This window comes from Polypterus senegalus, chromosome 1, assembly GCF_016835505.1.
Source record: "Polypterus senegalus isolate Bchr_013 chromosome 1, ASM1683550v1, whole genome shotgun sequence".
Taxonomy (NCBI): domain Eukaryota; kingdom Metazoa; phylum Chordata; class Cladistia; order Polypteriformes; family Polypteridae; genus Polypterus; species Polypterus senegalus.
In genome coordinates this window covers 198,004,890-198,028,023 of record NC_053154.1, presented here as the reverse complement: position 1 = coordinate 198,028,023, position 23,134 = coordinate 198,004,890, and the positions used below count along the sequence as shown (strand labels likewise).

Below are 23,134 nucleotides of genomic sequence, written 5' to 3'. Positions count from 1 at the left end.
ATACCCGTGCTTCGCAGCAGAGAAGTAGTGTGTAAAAGAAGTTATGAAAAGGAATAATTTTTAAAAATAACGTATCATGATTGTTAATGTAATTGTTTTGTCATTGATATGAGTAGTGTTGTTATATCTATATATATCTATAGAGAGAGAGAGAGAGAGAGAGAGAAAAATACCTGCGCTTGGCAGTGGAGAAGTTAAAAGAAAAGGAAACATTTTAATAATAACGTAACATGGTTGACAATGTAATTCAATGTAATTGTTTTGTCATTGTCATGAGTGTTGCTGGCATATATATATATATATATATATATATATATATATATATATATATATATATATATATATATATATATACACACACACATACATGTGTACATATATACACACACACACATATACTATGGGGTGCCAAACAGGCAAATACATTGATTTTCTCAATATATAAAGTCGGCGTCAGAATATCCGTTGGCAGGCTGAAATTTGGCAGGCTCATTCCTTACAGCTTCCTTACAAAAGTTGGGCAGATTTGATTTCGAAATTCTACGCGGAATGGTCATAACTGGAAGCTATTTTTCTCCATATACTGTAATGGAGTTGAGCGCGAAAGCCATGGGGGCGGAGTTTTGTGTGACATCATCACGCCTCCCACGTAATCACGTGAACTGACTGTCAACGCAGTACAAAGAAAATCAGGAAGAGCTCCAAAAAGAGCTGAAGAAAACATGCATTATATAATTGAGAAGGCAACGAAACAATAAGAAGCGAGCGAGTGACACATACAAGCATATACATGAGTGCAGCTACTTTGGAAACAAAGCACGGTGTAAACCTAAAGTTTAAATTAAGTTCATAGACAGGCTGCCGCTGGCGTTTGTCATGCCAACAGCTAATGCGGGATACAAGTTTAATGAGAGGACGCAGGGTATAAACGAGAGTTTTGATCACTTTGTAACTAAGTTAAAATTACTGATGAAGGGCTGTGCTTATGCAAATTCTGAGAGACTGTGTTTGTGGAGGGAATGACAGTTAAGGCGGGTGGGGGAGTGATGTCATCATCTCCCCTCCCATTCACCTCATTTCGCTCTGAGCTGAGCTCCGCGGCTAACGCAGTCTTGCGGAAGCAACTTCGTCACGCTGCTACCAAATACTCACAGAAAAATCCACAAGTTAATACACACGCTGTCTCTATTGTTTCTCCACACTCAATGTATTCCTCGCGTCCCCTTTATACCCTCTGACCTCCCATTTCAATTCAGATGCCTCCAATTTCCAGTAAGGCTCTGCTGCGCGATGATGACAAGTAATAAGTCTCAGGGACAGACCCTACAAAACGATGCAATTGATTTCAGGCAAGATTGCTTTTCTCCTGGAGAACTATACGTTGCATTCTCAAAAGTGAGCTTGCGTAGCTTCGTCATATTACAACCGGAGTGCAGCCAGAAACTTTTAAGTCCCGGGTCTTAGCTAACTTTAATTTAAGCCATGGACATCGCAACATCACACAAAAGAGCAGCTCACGTGAACTTACTGAACGCAGTACGAGTGACCACTCGTCCGGCTTGGAAACGAGGACGATAGGACTGGACCAAGGACTATGGCTCTCCTCAACAATGTCCATATCCAACATCCGTTGCACCTCCACTTCAGCGCGTTTTGCCTCCGGGAGTCTATAGGGTCTCTCCCGGACGATTACTCCGGGGTCCGTGACTATGTCGTGCGCAATCAGCGAGGTCCGGCTCGGTGACTCGCTCACTACTTCGGGTACGGCCCGGATTGCCTGGGTTATCTCCTGCCGCTGTAGGGATGTCAGCTTGTCACCGAGGTTAAGGGCAGACCTGCTAGTGAATAGGGAGAGGGATCTACGAGTGTCGGGAGACTCCTCCCTGTCTTTCCAAGGTTTTAACAAATTAACGTGGTAAATCCTCTCACTCGGCCGACGATTAGGTTAACTAAATAGTCGACGAGCCCCTTTCTTTCCTTAACCTCGTAAGGCCCCTGCCAGTGAGCTAGCAACTTAGAATGGGAGGTAGGAACGAGCACCATCACTCGATTCACCGGGCGGAACTCCCGGAGGACGGAGTTGCGGTTGTAACACCGGGCCTGCGCTGCCTGCGCACGAGTCACATGGTCCTTTAGGAGTGGCCTGATTTTAGCGAGCCTGTTGCACCACATACTCCAATATATTGGAGGAGGGAAGGGCCTCAGCCTCCCAGCCCTCTTTTAGTATGTCCAAAATTCCTCGGGGTTTGTCGCCCGTACAATAACTCAAATGGGGAGAAGCCCGTAGAGGCCTGGGGCACTTCCCGGTAAGCAAAAAGCACGAGCGGTAGGAGCTGGTCCCAGTTCCTGCCATCGGCGTTAACTACTTTGCGGAGCATCTGTTGAAGCGTCTGATTAAAACGCTCTACCAGCCCGTCTGTTTGAGGGTGATAGACAGACATCTTCAGGTGCTTTATCCGGAGTAATCTGGCGACCTCCCTGAACATATCTGAGGTGAAGGGTGTACCCTGGTCCGTGAGGACTTCTTTGGGTATACCCACTCTGGAAAATAAGTTGACTAATTCCCGTGCAATATTTTTAGTGTTAGCGGAGCGCAGAGGAACCGCCTCTGCGTATCGGGTAGCGTAATCCACCTTGACCAATATATGTTTATGGCCACTGTTTGAGAGTTCCAGGGGTCCTACTAAGTCCACCCCTATTCTGTCAAAGGGAATATCTATTAGGGGTATAGGGACGAGAGGAGCGCAGTCCCTCCTAGGAATCTGGCGAATCTGACATTCCGGACAGGATTGGCAGAAACGCCGGACCTCCTCGTTGATCCCGGGCCAGTAAAAGCGGAGTTTGATCCTCTCCAAAGTTTTTTCGGCCCCGAGGTAGGCGCCTAGGAGGTGAGCGTGAGCTAGTTCACATACCTCCCACCGGAAGGTGCGCGGAACTAGCAACAACTTACGCACCTCTCCCTCGTGGGTCGCCACCCGATACAACAGATCATTTTCAAGCACAAAAAAGGGCTCGCGTGGCATGGATCCGTCAGCTTGTGAGCTGCCTGGCAGAACAATCGCATTCCGGGCAAACCGCAGGGAATCGTCATTCCACTGCTCCCTTTTAAATGAGGCAGACGTGGACCGGAATTGATGGTCCAGGTTGCTTAAGGGGTCTTGTGTGCTGGTCAGCAGAAGTGTTCCCCGGCTCGTCCCTTCTCCAGCAGATACTTCCGCGTCAGGGTTCGTCGCCGGGGAAGCGTCCCCCAATGTGCCTGTGCCATTAGGGCCTGCCCCAGAGCACGGCGTGGAGACCGCGGGAAGGGTGCCTCGCCCCCTCATAACCAGACCCACTTTCTGTGTGACCAGTCTTGTCCCAAAATCACTGGATAGGGGGGTTCGGGCAACACCGCGACCATCAAGCTAGACAGTTGCCCCTTCCAGGTGATGTAACACTGAGCGGAACGATACGACTTGGTCTCCCCATGCAGACAAGTGACTTGCAAATGTTGCTTAAGCCACTGTCGCGGTAATACATAACAGCGAGCGACAATGGTGCCGGAGTCAAACAGAGCCACCACCAAATGCCCATTCAACAACACTCAATCAATGATTGTTTTGGTAAAGCCATACTCAGTGTATTTATTAGATGAACGGTAAAAAAGTAAGAGCGAGGGGACGGTAACTTACTGAGGCACACAAGCAAAACCACAATAGCACGCGGGCTCGATGTACTGTAGTGCGCGTCAACTCGATCTGACTTGCGCGATCACATTCCAAAAAATATTTCTTTTCAAGTTCTATTTAGTCCATATGTGTCAAACTCAAGGCCCACGGGCCACATCCGGCCCGGCGTGTAATTATATCCGGCCCACGAGATCATTTTATATACTGTATTATTGTTATTAATGGCCCGGGGATATGAAGCGCTGGTAACACAATAAACTACAGATCCCATAATCCAGCGCTTCAGCTGCCTTGTCGAACACTTACCACGTTAATCAAGTCTAGCTTATGATGCTACAAGTTATTGCCAAGCTAGCCCACACGATGCCAAAGAGAAAGGGTGATTCTGAACATAGAGCCTTTAAAAACCTATGGGAGGCTGAGTATATGTTTACTGAAATTGCCGGTAAACCTGTGTGTCTCATTTGTGGAACGTGTGTACAAAAAGTGGGGTCTCCTACCCAGAAAAAGTCGAGCAGCCGGCGCATAGCATAGCTGTGCCGGCCTTCGAGATGCTGACTGCGCTTCTGCCTTAAGTCAAAGTGAGCACTTTTAATTTTTTTCAATCCTCCCCCTGAGCTATAGCCCAGACAAGTGCAAACACGGGACCCCTTTTCTACACCACGGCAAAATAATATTAAGGCGATTCACACTTTCTTTTGCACGTATACGATTATCAGGTCCTCAGCTCGGATTATGAAGACACGCACACGAGTGGAGGACTGACAGTGCCATCACAGCCGATTAATGGCAGGGACGTCTCACCAGTCTACACAAGACCCACCCGACTGTCCCCAAAAGGCGTCATAGCGTCACCGAACACATCTCTCTATACTATATAAAAGAAAAAGGCAACTTTCCTTTCTTTACACCTTTTTTCCTTTTATCCCAAACCAAACCCTTTCTCTCTTAACACTGCAGAGGACACAAAACTAATTTTCTTTAAATGCCGGTGAGGCACATTACCAGAGGCACAAATTTGAACGTTCACATAGAAAATGTAATTTCTATACCACAGCCGTCGTGTAGCGCCTTTCAAAAGGGATCTACTACCGAGAGATGATCCATATATATTTTAGCTGCTGTTAGTTACTTACCTGTTGTGTTACACAGTCTTTAAAATGTAGTTTACCCGCAACCACTCCAGTAGTGCTCAATGTACCTGTACTTCTTAAAACGTTAATGTTTTACTGTTTAATAACTTATATATATATATACACACACACACACACGTACATACATACATACATACATACATACATACATACATACATACATACATACATACATACATACAAGAATAAAGTTACGTTAAAAACATAAAAAGTTGGATCCAAAATGGCCCACTTCCAAATGGTCACCATGGTCACCACCCATCTTGAAAAGTTTCCCCCTCACATATACTAATGTGCCACAAACAGGAAGTTAATATCACCAACCATTCCCATTTTATTAAGGTGTATCCATATAAATGGCCCACCCTGTACTTCTCCGCTGCGAATTTATATATATACCCAGATCTACATATTCTCAAATAGACAAGACACACGCCGTGACGCAATTGTAGAGGCTTCGCCTCTAGCGCCGACATCCGAGGTTCGATTCCTGAGAGGGGATGCACTGAATATGTACGCGTGCTTCCCGATTCATTTTACCCTCGCATCTCCTTGGTTTGGGACGTATGAAAAAATATGCGGTTAACGCAGAATCATGTTATGTTATGTTATTTTTAAAATGTTTCCTTTTCTTAGCACAAGCACAGCTGAGAAGCTTCGATGCATGTACTCCATAACAAAAAATAACGCATTTAATCACACTTTCAATTCCAAGCAAAGAGGAACTTTTGTTAATGCATGATTTCCTGTTACATCGATTACACTGATGCACACATCACAGCTACAAAAATGTTAGAGTCGGAATAAAGCGCGTTCCTACGACTGATCGGAGTAAAATTTCATTTCAATAGATTACCCGAGCGAAGCCTTGATAAAAGCATGGTTTTATGCACACTGAAAAGCAAGCAAAATTAGATGCATTACAGAAAGCGGACTTTGTGGCTCTTACTGGGGATCATTGGACTTCCGTGACCGTTAGTAATTCTAATTACATCTAATTACAAAATGTTCAATGATCACACTGTTTTAGTCTAATGTACAAAATAATTTTAAGGTTACTCAGAATTTAAAGATTAAGTTTATGTTTCTGACTTATTTTTTTAAGACGAAAAACTGCACTTTATGTTGAAATTTTGGTTATTATTATTTAAAGACAATACCATTCTGAAAATGTACTTAAAGTACTTAAACTACCACTTTATTTTTAAGTCTGCCCAATTTTAACCAGGGATGATTTTTTTGTTTCTGTTTTGAATTCAAATGCAGTTTAAAAGCTTTTTTCTTTCAGAAATTAAAAGAGCTTGAGTTTACAATATTCATGTCCATGTCTAATATTTGATTCTGTCGCCCACTAAAACTATTTTTTAATTTAAAAAAAAACATTTGTGATTTGACTTTGGAGTGGCCTAGTCAAAGTCCTGACCTGAATCCAATTGAGATGCTATGGCATGACCTTAAAAATGCGGTTCATGCTAGAAAACCCTCAAATAAAGCTGAATTACAACAATTCTGCAAAGATGAGTGGGCCAAAATTCCTCCAGAGCGCTGTAAAAGACTCATTGCAAGTTATACATGGCAGCTTGATTGCAGTTATTGCTGCCAAGGGTAGCCCAACCAGTTATTAGGTTCAGGGGGCAATTACTTTTTCACACAGGGCCATGTAGGTTTGGATTTTTTCTCCCTAAATAATAAAAACCATCATTTAAAAACTGCATTTTGTGTTTACTTGTGTTATATTTGACTAATGGTTAAATGTGTTTGATGATCAGAAACATTTTGAGTGACAAACATGCAAAAGAATAAGAAATCAGGAAGGGGGCAAATAGTTTTTCACACCACAGTATTTATGTGTGTGTATATATATATATATATATATATATATATATATATATATATATTTATATATATATATAATATGCCAGCAACACTCATGACAATGACAACACAATTACATTGTCAATCATATTACGTTATTATTAAAATATTTCCTTTTCTTTTTCATCACTTCTTTAACACACTACTTCTCCGCTGCAAAGTGCGGGTATTTTGCTAGTATGTATATATATATAGTTTTACTGTCAAATAATGCAAACAATACGTGGCACGTGTTTCGCCCTAATTCTGGGCTGATCAGGCATACACACTCACTGCACCACCTCTCGGGAATCGGACGTCAGCGCTAGAGGTGAAGCCTCTCGTGTTAGCCATCAGTGTGGTTGTTTGTGTATGTGTGTATATATATATATATATATATATATATATATACTGTAGCCACAGTAAATGCCTTTATTTTATAAACAAACCTTTCTACTGCAGCCACAGCCGCGACACACATAAACATCAATAATAACTCATAAACTTGCAATATTATTTAGGAAAATCACAACATTTTACTCACCAAAAATTTGGATTATTTGTATACAAAATCCATCGTCCTCTCTTTCCTCAAAAACAGTTCAATTACTCTGTCGTACGGATTATCCGTGCGCTTCAGTTCCATCAAAACCTCACTTTCTATCGCCATTGAAGCTGATGCTGAAAGACAAACCCGCCCTATGGTATTTCTGGCATAAGTTTGATTTTGCTTTAGGGCTGAAAATGTCCCCTCGACAGAAGCAGTGTACACAGGAATGCTCACTGCCAAATATACCAATGTGAACAGCTGCCCCATGCTCATATTCATAATTTTCTGATGAAGGAAGTCAAGGAGATCAGTGGGAGATTCTCCTGCAAAACCATCCATGGCATACATTACAGTCAGTTCTGTTTTTAGCCGAGACAGATCAAAAAGAGTTCCGTGGCTCTTGTGTTAAAGCGCAGAAGGCTGCATGTGTGAAATTTTTCTTGTATTCCCGAAACTTCTGGGGCTCGAGGAGCGTGACAAACATCAGGTTTTCATTGTCTTGAAATCTGGTCTGTGTCTGGCAAATAATATTGTCCAGAATCCTGCCATGGAGTTGGCCGTAGTGCACGCAACGATCTTTCACTCGGAGCGTTTGCGGTGCATTCAATGGCTTCGTAGAGTTCCTCATATCGGCTTCTATCCAATCAATGGGTCTGAATACGGTGACATTGCCGTACGCCTGCTAAAGGGCCCTACTGACACCAACTCAAAATCTGATTGGTTGAAGCAACAGGTTAATCAACATTTATTCTGTGTTAGAGTGCCTCCACAACAGATTGTGAAAGCCTCTCTGCCTGGCAACAAATGATGTCTGAAATGTGATTATTTAAATGCTTTAATACGAAACTCCGCCTCCCACGGCTATCGAGCTGCAGTCTATATTCTCTCTGCCTGGCAGCAAATGACAGCTGAAATGTGATTGGTTAAATATTTTAATACGAAACTCTGCCTCCCACGGCTATCGAGCTGTATTCTATTACAGTGTATATGGACGAAAATACGTTCCAGTTATGACCATTACGCGTAGAATTTCGAAATGAAACCTACCCAACTTTTGTAAGTAAGCTGTAAGGAATGAGCCTGCCAAATTTCAGCCTTCTACCTACACGGGAAGTTAGAGAATTAGTGATGAGTGAGTCAGTGAGGGCGTTGCCTTTTATTAGTATATATATACACAAATATATATAATGCTAAAATATGTAGGTATGTTAGTTTGTGTTTTCGTGCTCAGATCGAAAGAGAAAGTGTGAGTGTGAAACACACAAGGAGGTTGTGAAGGAATATGAAGCAAGCTTAAAGATGGGCAAGATACTGTACCTCAAAATGACCGAATTTGAGAAGTAGGCTTTAGGCGAAGAACACACTTTACAAAGGGAGCCACTGTCAAGAGAAGTCCAGACACATAATGATAGAGAGAAAAAGCATTGAACGTACATGTAGGGCAAGAGATATCAAATATTTTTACATTTTTTCAGGTAATGTGGTATGTATGTGTATGTGTGTGTTTGTAAGTGTATGCATATATCTATGCATTTTCTTTAATCATAATCTGGTATACAAGGTCATAGAAAGACCAGGACGTTTTTGGTAGCATTGGACACTAGACACTGGATGAGAAACCAGTCCATCTTTGTGCTCACTTGCATACTCATTCTTACTTGCAATATAGAGCTGACAATTAAGCTAATATACATGCCTTTATGACATGGAAGGAAACCCATTCAGGCACTTCTAGAAGGTGCAAGTTGCTCACACAATTTCTAATCTATGCCCTAACATATTCCATTTTCTTGTAATTGAATTTTATAGCTGATTATAGAGCTCTACTTAAAGCATTTTGATGATCTTAGCCAAATTTCTGTTCTTCAATCACACCAAGCAGGAATTTACAAGCTACCTTCAAAAACATGATGAGGTGCTGACAGAGCTGGAGAAAGCCACCAAGCGATTGAAGAAACTGGAAACAGTATACAAGGAATTTGAGCTCCAGAAAGTTTGCTACCTGCCTCTCAACACCTTTCTGCTCAAACCCATTCAGAGGCTTATGCACTACAAACTCATCCTCGATAGGTTGTGCAATCACTATGCTCCTGATCATCGTGACTACAATGACTGCAAGGGTGGGTATTTATTAGGTACAAACCTACAATACAAGCACAAGATCACTTTTTCATGGGTAATAACACTTAGTATGATCTAATGAAGTGATGTAAATTTGATAGAGCGTTTGCCAAGATGTAATATTTCTTAATTTTCAAGAACAGAATTTGCAGTTAGCTGCTCCCACCTACAACTCTAAACGCAAAATAACAGAAGTAGTAGTAGTAGAAGGAGTATTGAATAGTTTTAGTTACATATAATTTGTGAAAGCTTATGCACAACATTGTCTTGAATGCACAGAGAATACTCTAACCAGCAGACATGTATATAAAAAGGCTCATATTAGTTAAAAATAAAGTGGATATAACAGATTGCCTGTCCACAGTGTTGTAGCTATTAGGGTAGTTTTAATGGATCCAGACCTCCTTTACAAATGATTTCAGTAAAATTGGCACAAATAAAAGAAGCATCAAACTTATTTTTCCAACAAACCTTTTTTTTTTTTTAAATCCTAAAACCTCACTCACTGACCTCAAAAATTATCATGGGACCATCTTGTTTCCCCTATGAGCTCAATTTGATAATCCTGAGGGTCATTCTCTGTTCTTCTCTTTACTTCCATTAAATTAAAATTCCTATCTCGGAGTTCAGACCCATTAATACTTTGTTCACTTTGAACATGACATAATATTAAGAGACATCTTGGCTCCGGTCCATGTTACCATTCTCAAACTCCTAAGGGTGTACATACAGTATCATTTTACATATCGGGGAACTTCAAGATATAATGCTTGATGGTATTTTTGATGACTGTGTAACATTCCATTAGCTGAGGTTGAGGTTTTCTGTTCCATCCCTTATTTTTCCTTCTATCTTTAACTCGGATTCATCCTCGATGACCCACAATCATTTTCCGTTTTCTTCCCACCTACCTTTTAATGTGTTCTAGTCCTTGTCTTCCAGTTTGAAACCAATGATGGTTCTAGATGCAGATCTTCTTAAAGTTTCTCTCTTTGACTGTCAAAATGTGTTCTTCCTTCCCCATCCACTGTTTCGTAACAGAGTTTTGTAAAAACATACTATTAAAACCATCTTCTTTTCTTGCAAAGCCCAGCTATTAACACTGGAATTCCCGAAGCCTATGAAAAAATCATAATCCCAGCCCACCTTAAATACCTTCTCACCTCTCCATCAGCGTCTTTTGTTTTGTAAATGTGTTTATCAGCACAAACAGCAAGTAGCCTGCTGTTTCATCTCCCGCCTTGACAGAGCTCAGCTTGGGCAAAAAGTTCTCCCAGCTCAATCCAAGGTTTCTTATCTACGTGTGATGTGCCTCGAGTCATATAGTGTAAATAATACAGTATATTGCAATTTGGAATACATGCAATTTATGTGTTTTCCGTGTCCACAAAGATCTGGGAAAGTGTAGGATAAAAAGAATTGTGAGAAATGCAAGAAATGCTAAACACATACCTAAAGCAGAAACATTTTCCATATTATACTAATAATGATGTGAAGTGTATAAGTGTAAACCCTAGGCAGCTTGTGCTGATCGATGTATTTACAAAACATAAGACGCTGATGGGAGAGATGCGAAGAGATTTAAGGTGGGCTGGGATTACGAGTTTTTTCATAGGCTTCAGGAATTCTAGTGTTAACATACTCAGTTTACATTCGTGCGCTGTCTGTATCTCATTTCTCGCAAACATTACATTTATGGTTTGAGTAATAATCATTACAATGGTCCTGCTCTATAGAAGCCCCAGGAACCTTGTATATTCTGAAATGACCCCATCTTTGTTTTTGGCCTGCTATATCTGACTATTTGTCTTCTGTTCCCTCAATATACCTTTTCATCTTACCTTCTCTTCTTCTGGGAATCGTATCCCTTAGTTCTACACAGCAGAAACAATTTTCATTAGGCATGATGGCACTGGGTGCAGAATGTTTGGATTTATTTTTGTTATTATCATTGATGACTATTTCATTTTGTTCTCTTAATTGCCTTTGTTTGGATTACAAATATGAAGAAAGATAAACAGTATGTCCATGGGGATCATTGATCTCTTTCACTTTGTAAAGCGATAATACAGAAGCACATTCAAAGTAAAAAGGTATGCCTGTTTTCTTTGAAAAATGCTGAAGCACATTTCTGCTCAACCCACATATGTCAAGTATTATTCTCACAATTCAGCTTTCCCCAAATATCAGACTGTTTTTAGGTAAGTTCAATTACTGATGGGCATGTCTATTAATAATAAAAACAGGTCTGGGCAATTTCCATGTCTGATAAATGCCATTTCCAGTCAAAATTGGAACATGGCCAATACTGCTACTAACACTGTGTGACCATACTTCACAAGACTGTACTCTAGCTGGAAAAATGGAAGAAATTGTATCTGAAATATTGTAAGTCACCTTGGATAATGGCATCAGCTAAATTAGTACAAGTAAATATACAGTATCTCTCATATTTAAGTTATGTCACAATATGTTTCATAATGGTAGATATCACTGCAAAAGGCTTATACTGAAATGATAATTTTGGGGGATGTTTCTCTGGCATATATTGGTTACCCTCATGAGAATTCACAAAATTACAATTTGCTCTTTATTTACTCCAGTCATCTCACATATTTTTTTGTAAAACATGTTTCCAGATGCCCTCAATGTAGTGGCAGAAATGGCCACTCAACTACAAAGCAGTCTGATTCGCTTGGAAAATTTTCAGAAGCTAACTGAGTTGCAGAGGGACCTTATTGGAATTGAGAATCTCACTGCACCTGGAAGGGTGGGTTTGCATCACAATAGTTGTTTGTCCTAATTTTTTTTCTGTTTTTGTGAAGATTTATTTAAATGTTGTCTTCCTATAAATGGAGAGACTCAATATTTTTTCTTTTAACTTAGGAGTTTATCCGGGAAGGCTGTCTGTATAAACTCACCAAGAAAGGGCTTCAGCAAAGAATGTTCTTTCTGGTAAGAATTGTGATTTCACAAAATGTATGGCAACTTTAAAATATATTTTTTCATTTATTTATAGCAGGTGTACCAAGTTCATTAGGAGATGTAGTTGAAATATGTAACTCATACCGCCTGATCCCACCACTGTATCCCACCACTATATTATTGTGTACAATACAGTATGAAACTGTTATTTGCCACATTACTTGTCAAAGACATTACTAAAGGTAATTGAATAAATTTAAAAATATTTCATATTTCTTGTCCCACATGCACATTTAGTATCTTTCTTCTATATCTTTGTGTCTGAAGCTCTTTTTGAACGGCACTCCAATTGTCAGTTGCATTCGTGTAAAGCCTGTTTCTCTAATTCTGTCATTTTGAGACTCCTTGCTTACCTTTTGTCCTCTTATATACTTCCTGTCTTTGAAGGTGACTCTCAGTGTGTCTGCTGCGCCTTTACTCCACTCATGTGTCTCACACGCGCATTTCTTCTTTTGATTGCATTACCAAAGCCAAATTGGTCAATCACATCAAAGCCAGTCTGACCAATCAGATTGCTTGGAGGAACTGGACACATGCTCAAACAGACCTTAGTGTTTTATTATATAGTAGATTACAGTATTAAGGTATTTACTGTAGAATACCTGCCACTTATGTTTCATATGTGCAAAAGGGCATTGGACAGTTAAATGACGTAATTGACACAAAAAACATTTTATTACAATATGTGAGAATTAAATCTGTGACACGCATGTCAAAGTTGATACACCATAATGCCAGTGTTCATCAAGACCCAAGTTACCAAAGAAACTGAGTGAAGAAAAATATAAGACCCTACACCACCCAGAGCTTAAAATGGATTCTCACCATTCATATCAGCACATCATTTGTCAACACGGCAGCTGCACAGTTCAGTTAACTTCTAACCGGTGCACCGGAAGCTCATCTTCATGGCCCAAGTACGATATCTCCAACTACAGTCCCCAAAATGAATGCACTATCAGCATTTATGTGAAATCTGTTTTTACATCTTGTTGCTCAATTGAAGTGCATTGAATTATTTTGTGGCCAGGATCCAGTTCAACAATTATAGAAGCTATGAACTGCACAATGAAAAAGAAATTATGGGATAATCCTTATCCTCATACGTATCCTTTATGTATGTTAAAATATCACATGCATACAGGATATGTATGAACTAAGGGTTACCCTATTTTTTTTATTTTTTTTTGTTCCACTGTGCAGTTCAGATCTTCCCTAAACAATACTGTGGCAGAGGTAAGGAAGTTATTAACCTGAAAGACTATTCGGCATACTGTCTCCATAGAACCTGTAAAGGGTAGCGCTGGCATTGTCTTCTCTCCGTGGTTACACTTCTGCAAAGGGCAAGTAATCTGTGTTTCTAAGCATGTGCTGTTTTACATTTCTCTCAACTGTCCATCGTAATACCTCCTAAAACTGGCTTATTTTTCGTGTTATACTTTTGCAAGGCCTTATTCTTGGCATTAAACAACATTAACCCAGACAAAAGACAGAGACTGTCAGATGAAGTTGGTGCTGCTTGCTTGAGCTTTAAGTGCACACCTTTAATTTCAGACCTGTCAATTAAAACTCAGCAACAAAAAAGCCATTAATTGATGTCAAATCAAATACTATGTTCCTGATTTTTTTCAGTTTAATTCAAAATTACTATTAAAAGTAGGGTATTTTTTAGTGCACTATTTTAAGCCCAGTTATCAGTGCACATATAATATTCTCTATTACAAGTCACTGATTTTTCTTTTACTTTTATAATACATAGCACCACACATGATTGGGCTGTATTTTTTTTTAAAATAAATTAAAATGTAAAAAATTGTTTCTCTCTTGTTTATTGGGGGCGACACACCAGCAGAGGCAGGTTAGTCATTTTTAGAATTTGACATGCTGAGCCCAAAAGGTTTGCCATCACTGCCTTAGATCATTTTACTTAGTGTTATCCTACCAGAGAGACAAGAAGGCTTGCAATTTTGGTCATTTCACACTTAATGAGAAAAAAAATGGTTTTAGTGTGAAATGTGAGTGATTTAACTTGTGCCAATTGTTAAATAGTTGTATTCTTTAATTATCATATGAAAAAAATATTGGTTACTGATCTTTAGTGACTTTTCAGGCTTCTGGCGTTGTCTGATGCAACTGCTATTTCAGTGACAGAAGAATTTGGGAAAAAAAATGAATTGGTTAGCTTCCTCCGATAGCTACTCACACCGTTATCCATTTAGTGTAAGGCTTCAAGAACTTTTTCATGAGAGGACTCATGTTCTATGAACATACAATATGAAGATTGTTTGTTTGTTTTTTTTCATCAGCTTGTATCTCTTTCTTAGTTCTCAGACATGCTGCTGTACACCAGTAAAGGGGTGACTGCAACCAATCAGTTCAAGGTCCATGGTCAGCTCCCTCTGCATGGCATGCTGGTAAATATCTGCATTTTAATGTATACATTCATTTTTACCAGGCAAAGTTGAAATTTCTTTTGTTCTGAGTATCTTCCCTGTTTTCCTTCAATCCCAAAATGTCAATGAAGCAGCACTAAGATACTCAAATGGCCACAAAGCTGAGGCATACTGGTGATTGCACTGATGAAATGTTGCTTTTCTAATTATTGCATATTTAATGTTTGGGGCAATGCATCATTTACATCCAGCAGCTAACTGTACTATAGTTTTGGCTAAGGGGAGAGTTAAAAGCATAAATAAGTGTCTTTCTGCTTTACCCCCTTCTTGCAGCTAATTGTTTTGGATCTGCCGGTAAGTAAAACAGAGAATCAGTGTAAAGCAAGTCTTATGAGTGTATGTAGGTCTGCATTAAAAAATTAGAAACTTGCTTAATGTGAAGTGCTTAGTTCAGAGTCCACCTCATTTAGAACCTTCCTTACCCTTGCAAGAGATTCTGATTTAGAGGGAATAGCCTGTGGGCAGTACGTACTCATTGACGTCACTGTAACCACTAACAGGCCTAATAAACTACATAGTGAATGGTTTTTTTCCCCCAATTCTTAAAGCTTTATAGTTTTTTTTAGAACTCCAGTTTTGGCTAAAGTAGTAGAGATTGCCTTGGTTTTTAAACCATGAAAATAATGCTGAATATTCCTTCTTGTATATCTCATGACTGTGTTTTGGTTTTAGGTAGAAGAAGCTGAAAATGAATGGTCTGTCCCTCATTGCTTCACAATTTATTCAGCTCAGAGGACCATTGTAGTTGCTGCTAGGTATGTTCTAATTCAGAGCAGTTAAAGAAACTGAGACGACCATGTCTGAAATTGTGTCCCTACTTTTAAATGTGTTTGTCTTATAATATCTCTGTACAGTGCTTCTTAGTACTAAGGATGTACACTTCCCCTAGATGCTAAGGAACCACTTGGTTTTTTTTTTTTTTTTGCATCCAATAGCTCAAAAGTGGAAATGGGGAAATGGATTGAGGATCTGAACATTGCCATTGAGATGGTGAAAAAATCCCATGAAAAGTCAGAGCTGTGCTTGGACAGTTGTCCCAAAGACCGATCAAACAGTAAGTATCTAGTGAAGGATAGTAAGTCTTTATAGTTAAAAGCAGGCATCTGATGATGCAGTTTTTTCATGTCACATATCATCCTGTTTCTTTTCCCTTGTCAGCAAACCTCTGCTTATTCATTCGTCTATCTACACTATTGATGAATGGTGCTGTTGTGCTGGTGCCGTTCAGCTGGCATGCTAAGCTAATGCTTAGTGGAAAAACGATGGGCTGCCTTAAAACCGCCCACTTACTATAGCATTATTATAGATAAATATAAACAAATAAAAAACATGTCTATGAGTTTTCTTTTTAATATAACACCACCAAATTTTAATTAAATACTTCAAGGCATTTTTAAGATGTTGGGCCATTTAGATTTTGTGCGCTATATGTTTTGTTTTTTTTTGCTATCTTGAAATGTCTTTACTTAGTGAACACCTAACATTCTACCAAATTTCTGCAGTAAACTGGACATATTGTTTTTGTTGGTGAGTGAGTGAGTGAGCTTTGTATTATGTATATACTCTATGTGTGTGTGTATATTTACTTATTTATATATACAGTATATACTATATATATATATATACTGCTCAAAAGAATTACAGGAACACTTTTTAATCAGAGTATAGCATAAAGTCAATGAAACTTATGGGATATTAATCTGGTCAGTTAAGTAGCAGAGGGGGTTGTTAATCAGTTTCAGCTGCTGTGGTGTTAATGAAATTAACAACAGATGCACTAGAGGGGCAACAATGAGATGACCCCCAAAACAGGAATGGTTTAACAGGTGGAGGCCACTGACATTTTTCCCTCCTCATCTTTTCTGACTGTTTTTTCACTAGTTTTGCATTTGGCTACAGTCAGTGTCACTACTGGTAGCATGATACCTGGACCCCTACAGAGGTTGCACAGGTAGTCCAACTTCTCCAGGATGGCACATCAATACGTGCCATTGCCAGAAGGTTTGCTGTGTCTCCCTGCACAGTCTCAAGGGCATGGAGGAGATTCTAGGAGAGCTGGAGAGGGCCATAGAAGGTCCATAACCCATCAGCAGGACCAGTATCTGCTCCTTTGGGCAAGGAGGAACAGGATGAGCACTGCCAGAGCCCTACAAAATGACCTCCAGCAGGCCACTGGTGTGAATGTCTCTGACCAAACAACCAGAAAGACTTCATGAGGGTGACCCAAGGGCCCCATGTCCTCTAATGGGCCCTGAGCTCACTGCCCAGCAGCATGCAGCTCGATTGGCATTTCATATGACTGTACAGATAGACAGATGGACAGACAGATATAAAATATCAGTAACAGGGTTGCAGGTGGCAGTAAGATGTGGTAAGATTCGCCCACTTATACCACAGGTTTATAATTAAAGTCATTAAAATTTGAACAGGTCAAGTCCAGCTTGTAGTGTTCAGAATAGAACCTTCTGGTTGATGTTTATTTCCTTGTTTGAATTCACCACCAGAATGATTCATCATTAAGATATTGGTAACAGAGTGAATGATTTTTGTTATGTCGTCATCTGCTTTTCAGTGTCTAGGATCACGCATTTAGTTTTTTATTTTTACCATTGCTTATTCACATAAATCTCCAGTCCCTCACCTAAGTTTTATATTTAGTCTGTTGAAACCTGTCCGGCATTAAAATAGCTTCTGAAATAAGAGGTTTAAGTAAGTTGTATACAGTACCCAAAATGTCACATTACCTGAACTCCTCATAACTTTACTATGTGATACAGTAATTCATACATCTTTTCCCATCCTTAAACAAGCCAGTAACTTTTATCTTTGCCCATTTGCCTATTCCGTCTTTGGATGAGCAGCTCCTCCAATTGGGCGTAATGCAGTTCCTTAGGTGGCAGGGGTCGCAGTGCTTCCAGCTGAATGTGGAAATATGTGATACATCCCACTTTACATTCCTCAGAGTCTTCTTACATTCCCATATGTTAAAGGCATAGGGAGCAGTCAGTTTCTTTACACTCCAGTTCGCAGCTAGTCTGAGAGACAGTTAAGACAGGACGATGCTTGGGTCTGTGTTGACAGCAGCATGTCTTCAATTTAATTTGAACATTAAATTATAGTAACAAGCCAGAGGCCAAATCTTAACTTTAATAACATTAAAAACAATATTTATAAAAAAACAATTGAAAATAAAAAGAGAAGGGCGCTTTTGTAACAGTGGCCAGATGGGTCGGTGCCCAGAAGATCATACAATAAATATATTTACAAATGTATATGCTCGGTAACTTTATACACTTGTAGAATCAATCAGTGTGATATATTTTATCTGATCAAATTCAAGTTTGCATTTGCATACAGAATGACTACATTTTAATCTGTTGATTCCTACTTTTTTCTATAAATTTTTTTTTAAGTGTTTTTGTTTCTTACTGTATATGACATGCTGTGTAAAGCTTTGAAGATCATAGTAGAAATACAGTGTATTCTCTAAATAGTTTGTGTAACTTACTTAATCTAGTGATGGCTCTGGCTCAGCTGCATGTGTAGATAGACTAGCCGACTAGCAAGTGCAGGGTTACTTCCTACATATGCCTAATGCTCTTTGAATGGGCTATGACCTGCTTGATCCTTGACCCAGAATTGAGTTGGATACGTATATCAATGCATGGATGCAGACATCAAAATGTGGAAAAAGTATTGAGGCTGAATACTATGTCATAGACATGCATTTAGGAAACATCGTCCATTATAAAATGAACACCCAAAAACACAGAAAAGATGTTAAGAAATATGGAAAATTAAATCTTTTGTTTGACGCATGCTGTCTGTTTCTGTATTTTTGTTGTAAAGAAGTACAGGGTGGCCTGCACAATAAATCATTTTTGCCTTTAATTTGGTTCATTCTTTTGTTTCTGCCTTTTAATTAGTCCCTTTAAGCCTCTTGTTAGGCTTATTTTTTTTAGAATTTGAAAGCTGTTTTCTTTTCCTGCTGTCTTCATCTCATGCAGTAGTCTTTAAGCTGCTCTTTCCTTTTTCTCCTTTTCAGGTCTGACTCCTGCATGCCTACCCCAGTTAACTACTCTAAATAATTTCAGAATTACTGACCTTGACATCTACATGATCATTAATAGAATTTGTCTCATTTTCAATCATGTGGCAGTATGTGTACTTTTCATCTGGGAGGTAATGACACTTGAGTCTCCAAAACATACTCAAAAATATAATGATCCTCCATGATTTGTTCCTCAATATTTAATATAATATAAGAGGGGCTTCAAGTGTCCTTTCGTTGGCAAAAATGTGATCAGGAAGAAATATACATTTTATCACATTTCTTTATCCAGAGCAGTTTGAAATGAGTTTGATAAGTGTGGCTAAAATAAATAAATCTGTATTGTATTGAGCTTGATCACCTCATGCATGGTGGTCCCAAGATCCTGAGAGAGTCTGTACTGATTAGAACATAAGAAATTTGACAAATGAGAGGAGACCGTTCAGTTCATTAAGCCAGTTTGTTTAGCTAATAGCTAAGCTGTCCTAATATCTCATCCAGATACTACTTCAAGGTTGTCTAGGTTTCTGATTCAACTACATGCCTCGGTAGTTTGTTCCAGTCCCACAACTCTTTGTGTTTTAAATAAATGCTGCTTGGCTATAGTCTTAAATGCACATCCCCTTAATTTCCACTGATGTACTCGAGTGTGTGATTTACCCTGCAGGAATGTGTCATGGCAGAGTACGTAATATAAAGAAAATGGTTTATCTTTAAAAAGTGCAAAGTTCGTTGTCAGGCCTTTATTCCAAGGCTCAAGCTCTCATCTCATGTGACTGTCATTTCTAGATATTTCCATGCTTTTCTGAGCCCTCAGAAAGCATATTTTTTGTGAATTTCAAAGCAGTATTTTTTTTTTGGGAGCTAAAAAGGAGAAGGAAAAGACATTCATGACAGGTAGGACATTTGTTAAGGCAATTTAAAAAAACAATTTGAACAGCTCACCAAATCATAATTACTAGTTAATAATTTCTCTGGCGCCTGAGCCCTGAATTTCTTAAATTCCATTCATGAATTTCAATACTGAGCAATATGGTGTAAATGATAAGAAAAAGTTTGGATTAGTGTAACCCACCCACATTTGTAATGATTCACTTCATGAGGCAGAAGTACATAATAAACAAGAACTGTTGAGTCAAATATCTGAAATATTAAAATGTGTTCTTCAATTTAAATGTTTCAAGTCTAAATATACCACAATGTAATATACATCGTCATAGTCACCCTCTGATAGAGGGCTATAAACCTTGTATAAATGATCATAAATAACATTCATCATCATTGACCTTGAAATAGTCTAAAATGATGCCCCTTGATGTTTAAAATTTGTCATTTTTAAACTCCCAGAAGTAGCTCTTAAAGGGTTAGAGCCACCAGTATATAATCACCTATCAAAAATATGATATTCATGATCAACAGCCTCAGAGTAGCATAAAATGACACTCCACATGCCTATATTACCAATCCCCATTTTTTCAAATTTTGTGAAAAGGAGTCATTTTTGACCCCTCATAACTTTGGGGATGAATCCCTGGGGTCAGTTGATGTCATGTGCAAGACATTAAGTCCTTCTGTTCATTTTGCTGAAGGCACCTATTGGATTACTCTGCACAAAGGTTTGTCCAAAAATGGCCTTTAAAGGAATGATTTTCAGGTCTGCGATAGGGAGGAATACGAGGGAACTCCAAAATGCTCAACATCTTTCATAACTAGACATCAAGAGGTGTTGAACAGTATATCATATATGGGGTTTTGTTGTACTGGTGAGTCAGAAGGCAATGAACAAAAAAAATGAAGTGATTTCAATGTGTTCGTAAGTAATTCTTATCAACATATAAAACATTCATAAGATTTACTAATTTTTTTTAACATTCTCCCATGTTTGTTTGTACAAGGTAGACTTTCTTTCTATTGTAAACTAATGTGGTTGACTGGCTTTGCACACTTGAAAATGTTCTCACTTAATAATTAACCTTAACAGTAGCAATGGAATAAAATTGTTGTGAGTTAAACCTCCTGTATGTGGTGAAGGTTTGGTAAATGAAAACTGCAAGATTCCAAAATTATCATAATTGATAATATTGTACACTGTTGCATAATGTCTTTTCCTTACAGTTGGTTAGCTTTATACAAATAACACCTTATGAGAGAAACTTAAAAAAAAAAAATCTCAAAAGATTTACTGAGATTTTCATGCTAATGTTTAAGCTCTGCAGTGCACATACATGTATCTGTAAATATCAGTAAATCCCTATGCAGTGCCTTTTTTTTAATAAACTCTGCAGCTGTACATAGGAACAAATATTGTCTATAAATCTTTAGCATTTGACGGTGGGATACTAGAAGAGCTTCCATTTTTGAATTTCAATTGAATTTTCTGAATTTCTGCTGTTTATACAAGGTATTGATGCTACTTATCCTTGCTAATTTAGTGAGGTTTGTTCCTTCCCTTTACTCCTCCTCCTCCTCCACCCTCCTGTTTCCCCTTGTCCCTCCCTACAGGATCATCCGATGAGGTTTCCCTGGAGCAAGAGTCTGAAGATGACACCCACTCCTCACGGAGTTCACTGGACAAGCAAACTCATCACCGTGCAAACACCACCATGCACGTGTGCTGGCACCGCAACACCAGCGTGTCCATGTCTGATCACAGCCTGGCCGTCGAGGTACCTTAGCCCTGTACCATTTCTTTTTCCTCAATAGGCTCCCGTCTGCCCATCTGCATCTAACTTTTACATACTGTTGCCTCCAAGACCCCTGTGAAATAACTAGCAAATAATGGCAGTATGGTTCTTTTTTTGTACCTGTAACTGAGGTATCCGAGTATGCATTGTTTTTCAGCCCTGCCCACCTAGCAGATCATAAAGAAAAGTGTTTTTTTTTTTTTTCTTCTTCCTCAACATGAAACCAAGCAGCAGACTTTTCATAGCCAGCTCTGTTTTATTTACAGCAGTCTTTTTTTTTTGGAGGTCATCTTTTCCCTCCTTGTAAATATCTATCTATTTTGCTCCCTGCATTTCTAGTCACCAGAGGCTCATACATATTCTGGCAGCCATCCTCTATATTCTGGATCCCAACCTTGGTTTGGGTATTTGTCCATCACAGGGCACACTCTTGAGCACCTACATTTAGTCACATTGGCCCAATTTAGTGCCCCTATTAGCAGACCATAAATGTAAATTTAACATAACAGAGATGATTGTCAAAGCTGCTTACCTCTTTGAGGGCTGACTCTTTTTTTACAAAAGACTGTTTCTGAAAAGCAATGATTTCACACAGAAATCAATATAAAACATATGTTGCTGCATGCTGTGGCTGCCAGTTTGCCAAGAATATGCATCAGGCTTGCTGCCAGGCTGTCTTTGCGTGGCTGGGACAAAGTCATTGTGCATTGCAATCTGGTTTCTACCTCTTATCATTGTTAAGTGGCAGTCCTCCCTGGCGAACATTGTCAGTACAGCGATTAGCTGGGAACCAATCAGCTGAAGCTGGAACCTCACATTTGTTTTCAATCACTTGTATCAAAATCTGATTCCGACAAGTCATCGTCTAGTTCATAGATAATAAGCAAAATGTTGTCCACGGAGTGTTTTGCTTTATGCATTCGCTTTGACCTCTCACCAGATGTCAGTGCCATTTTTTCCTTTGTTTGCGCTTTGCTACTCACACGAGTGCAAGAAATCTTAGTCAAACCAATGAATCTAACTTTCCTTCTAGCAACAAGAGTCCAACTTGAACATAACGTTTGGTTTTGTCACAGTTTACAGTCGATTACCAACATCAACTCCCCCTTTTGACAAAAGTCGACATCAACCCTGAGAGAGTTAATCCAATTCAGGACTCTCATGGGACAGAGCCAATCCTGCTAACATTAGGTGTAAGACAGGACAGGCCTGGAGAGAGTGCCATTTCATTGTCAAGCCTGCACATGCACATACCAATACTCATACTTACGACGTCCACGTTTTAAGTTTAGGTTTCCTGGCTGGCTGACAAGTATTGTGTAGTGGGTAGGACAATAGCAAGGCTCTTGCTTCTTCAGTCTCCATTTACAACTCACTGTAGGTTTTAAGGGAATCACCTACTCCACAATGACTGATGATGTGGTGGTTTGCAAAGTGGCTAACACTACCAGGAGACTTAAAACTCTGGCATGTTGGCTTTCTCTGTTGAGACCTCACAAATGTCTGCCTAGGCTTTTTCGCTGGTTATTTGGCTCATGACAAGCATATCTAGTAGGTTGATTGTTGAGTCTAACTGTGTGCACGCTGCAGTAGACTTGTTACCTTGTCTAGCAT

The 23,134-nt window shown here is 39.3% G+C and overlaps 1 protein-coding gene across 4 annotated transcripts in view; it reads left to right on the top strand.

Annotated features, from left to right (window-relative positions):
* Positions 1 to 23,134, top strand: part of farp2 (FERM, RhoGEF and pleckstrin domain protein 2) — a 219,354-nt gene that overhangs the window by 176,660 nt on the left and 19,560 nt on the right. For 2 of the 4 annotated variants that reach the window (XM_039766557.1, XM_039766580.1), the window contains exons 18-24: positions 9,106 to 9,346; positions 11,987 to 12,117; positions 12,234 to 12,302; positions 14,657 to 14,746; positions 15,458 to 15,540; positions 15,721 to 15,839; positions 21,339 to 21,502. In XM_039766557.1, the coding sequence (XP_039622491.1) occupies positions 9,106 to 9,346; positions 11,987 to 12,117; positions 12,234 to 12,302; positions 14,657 to 14,746; positions 15,458 to 15,540; positions 15,721 to 15,839; positions 21,339 to 21,502 (897 nt within the window). The remainder of the gene's footprint in view (positions 1 to 9,105; positions 9,347 to 11,986; positions 12,118 to 12,233; positions 12,303 to 14,656; positions 14,747 to 15,457; positions 15,541 to 15,720; positions 15,840 to 21,338; positions 21,503 to 23,134) is intronic. The other 2 variants (XM_039766563.1, XM_039766571.1) reach the window with 2 other exon arrangements.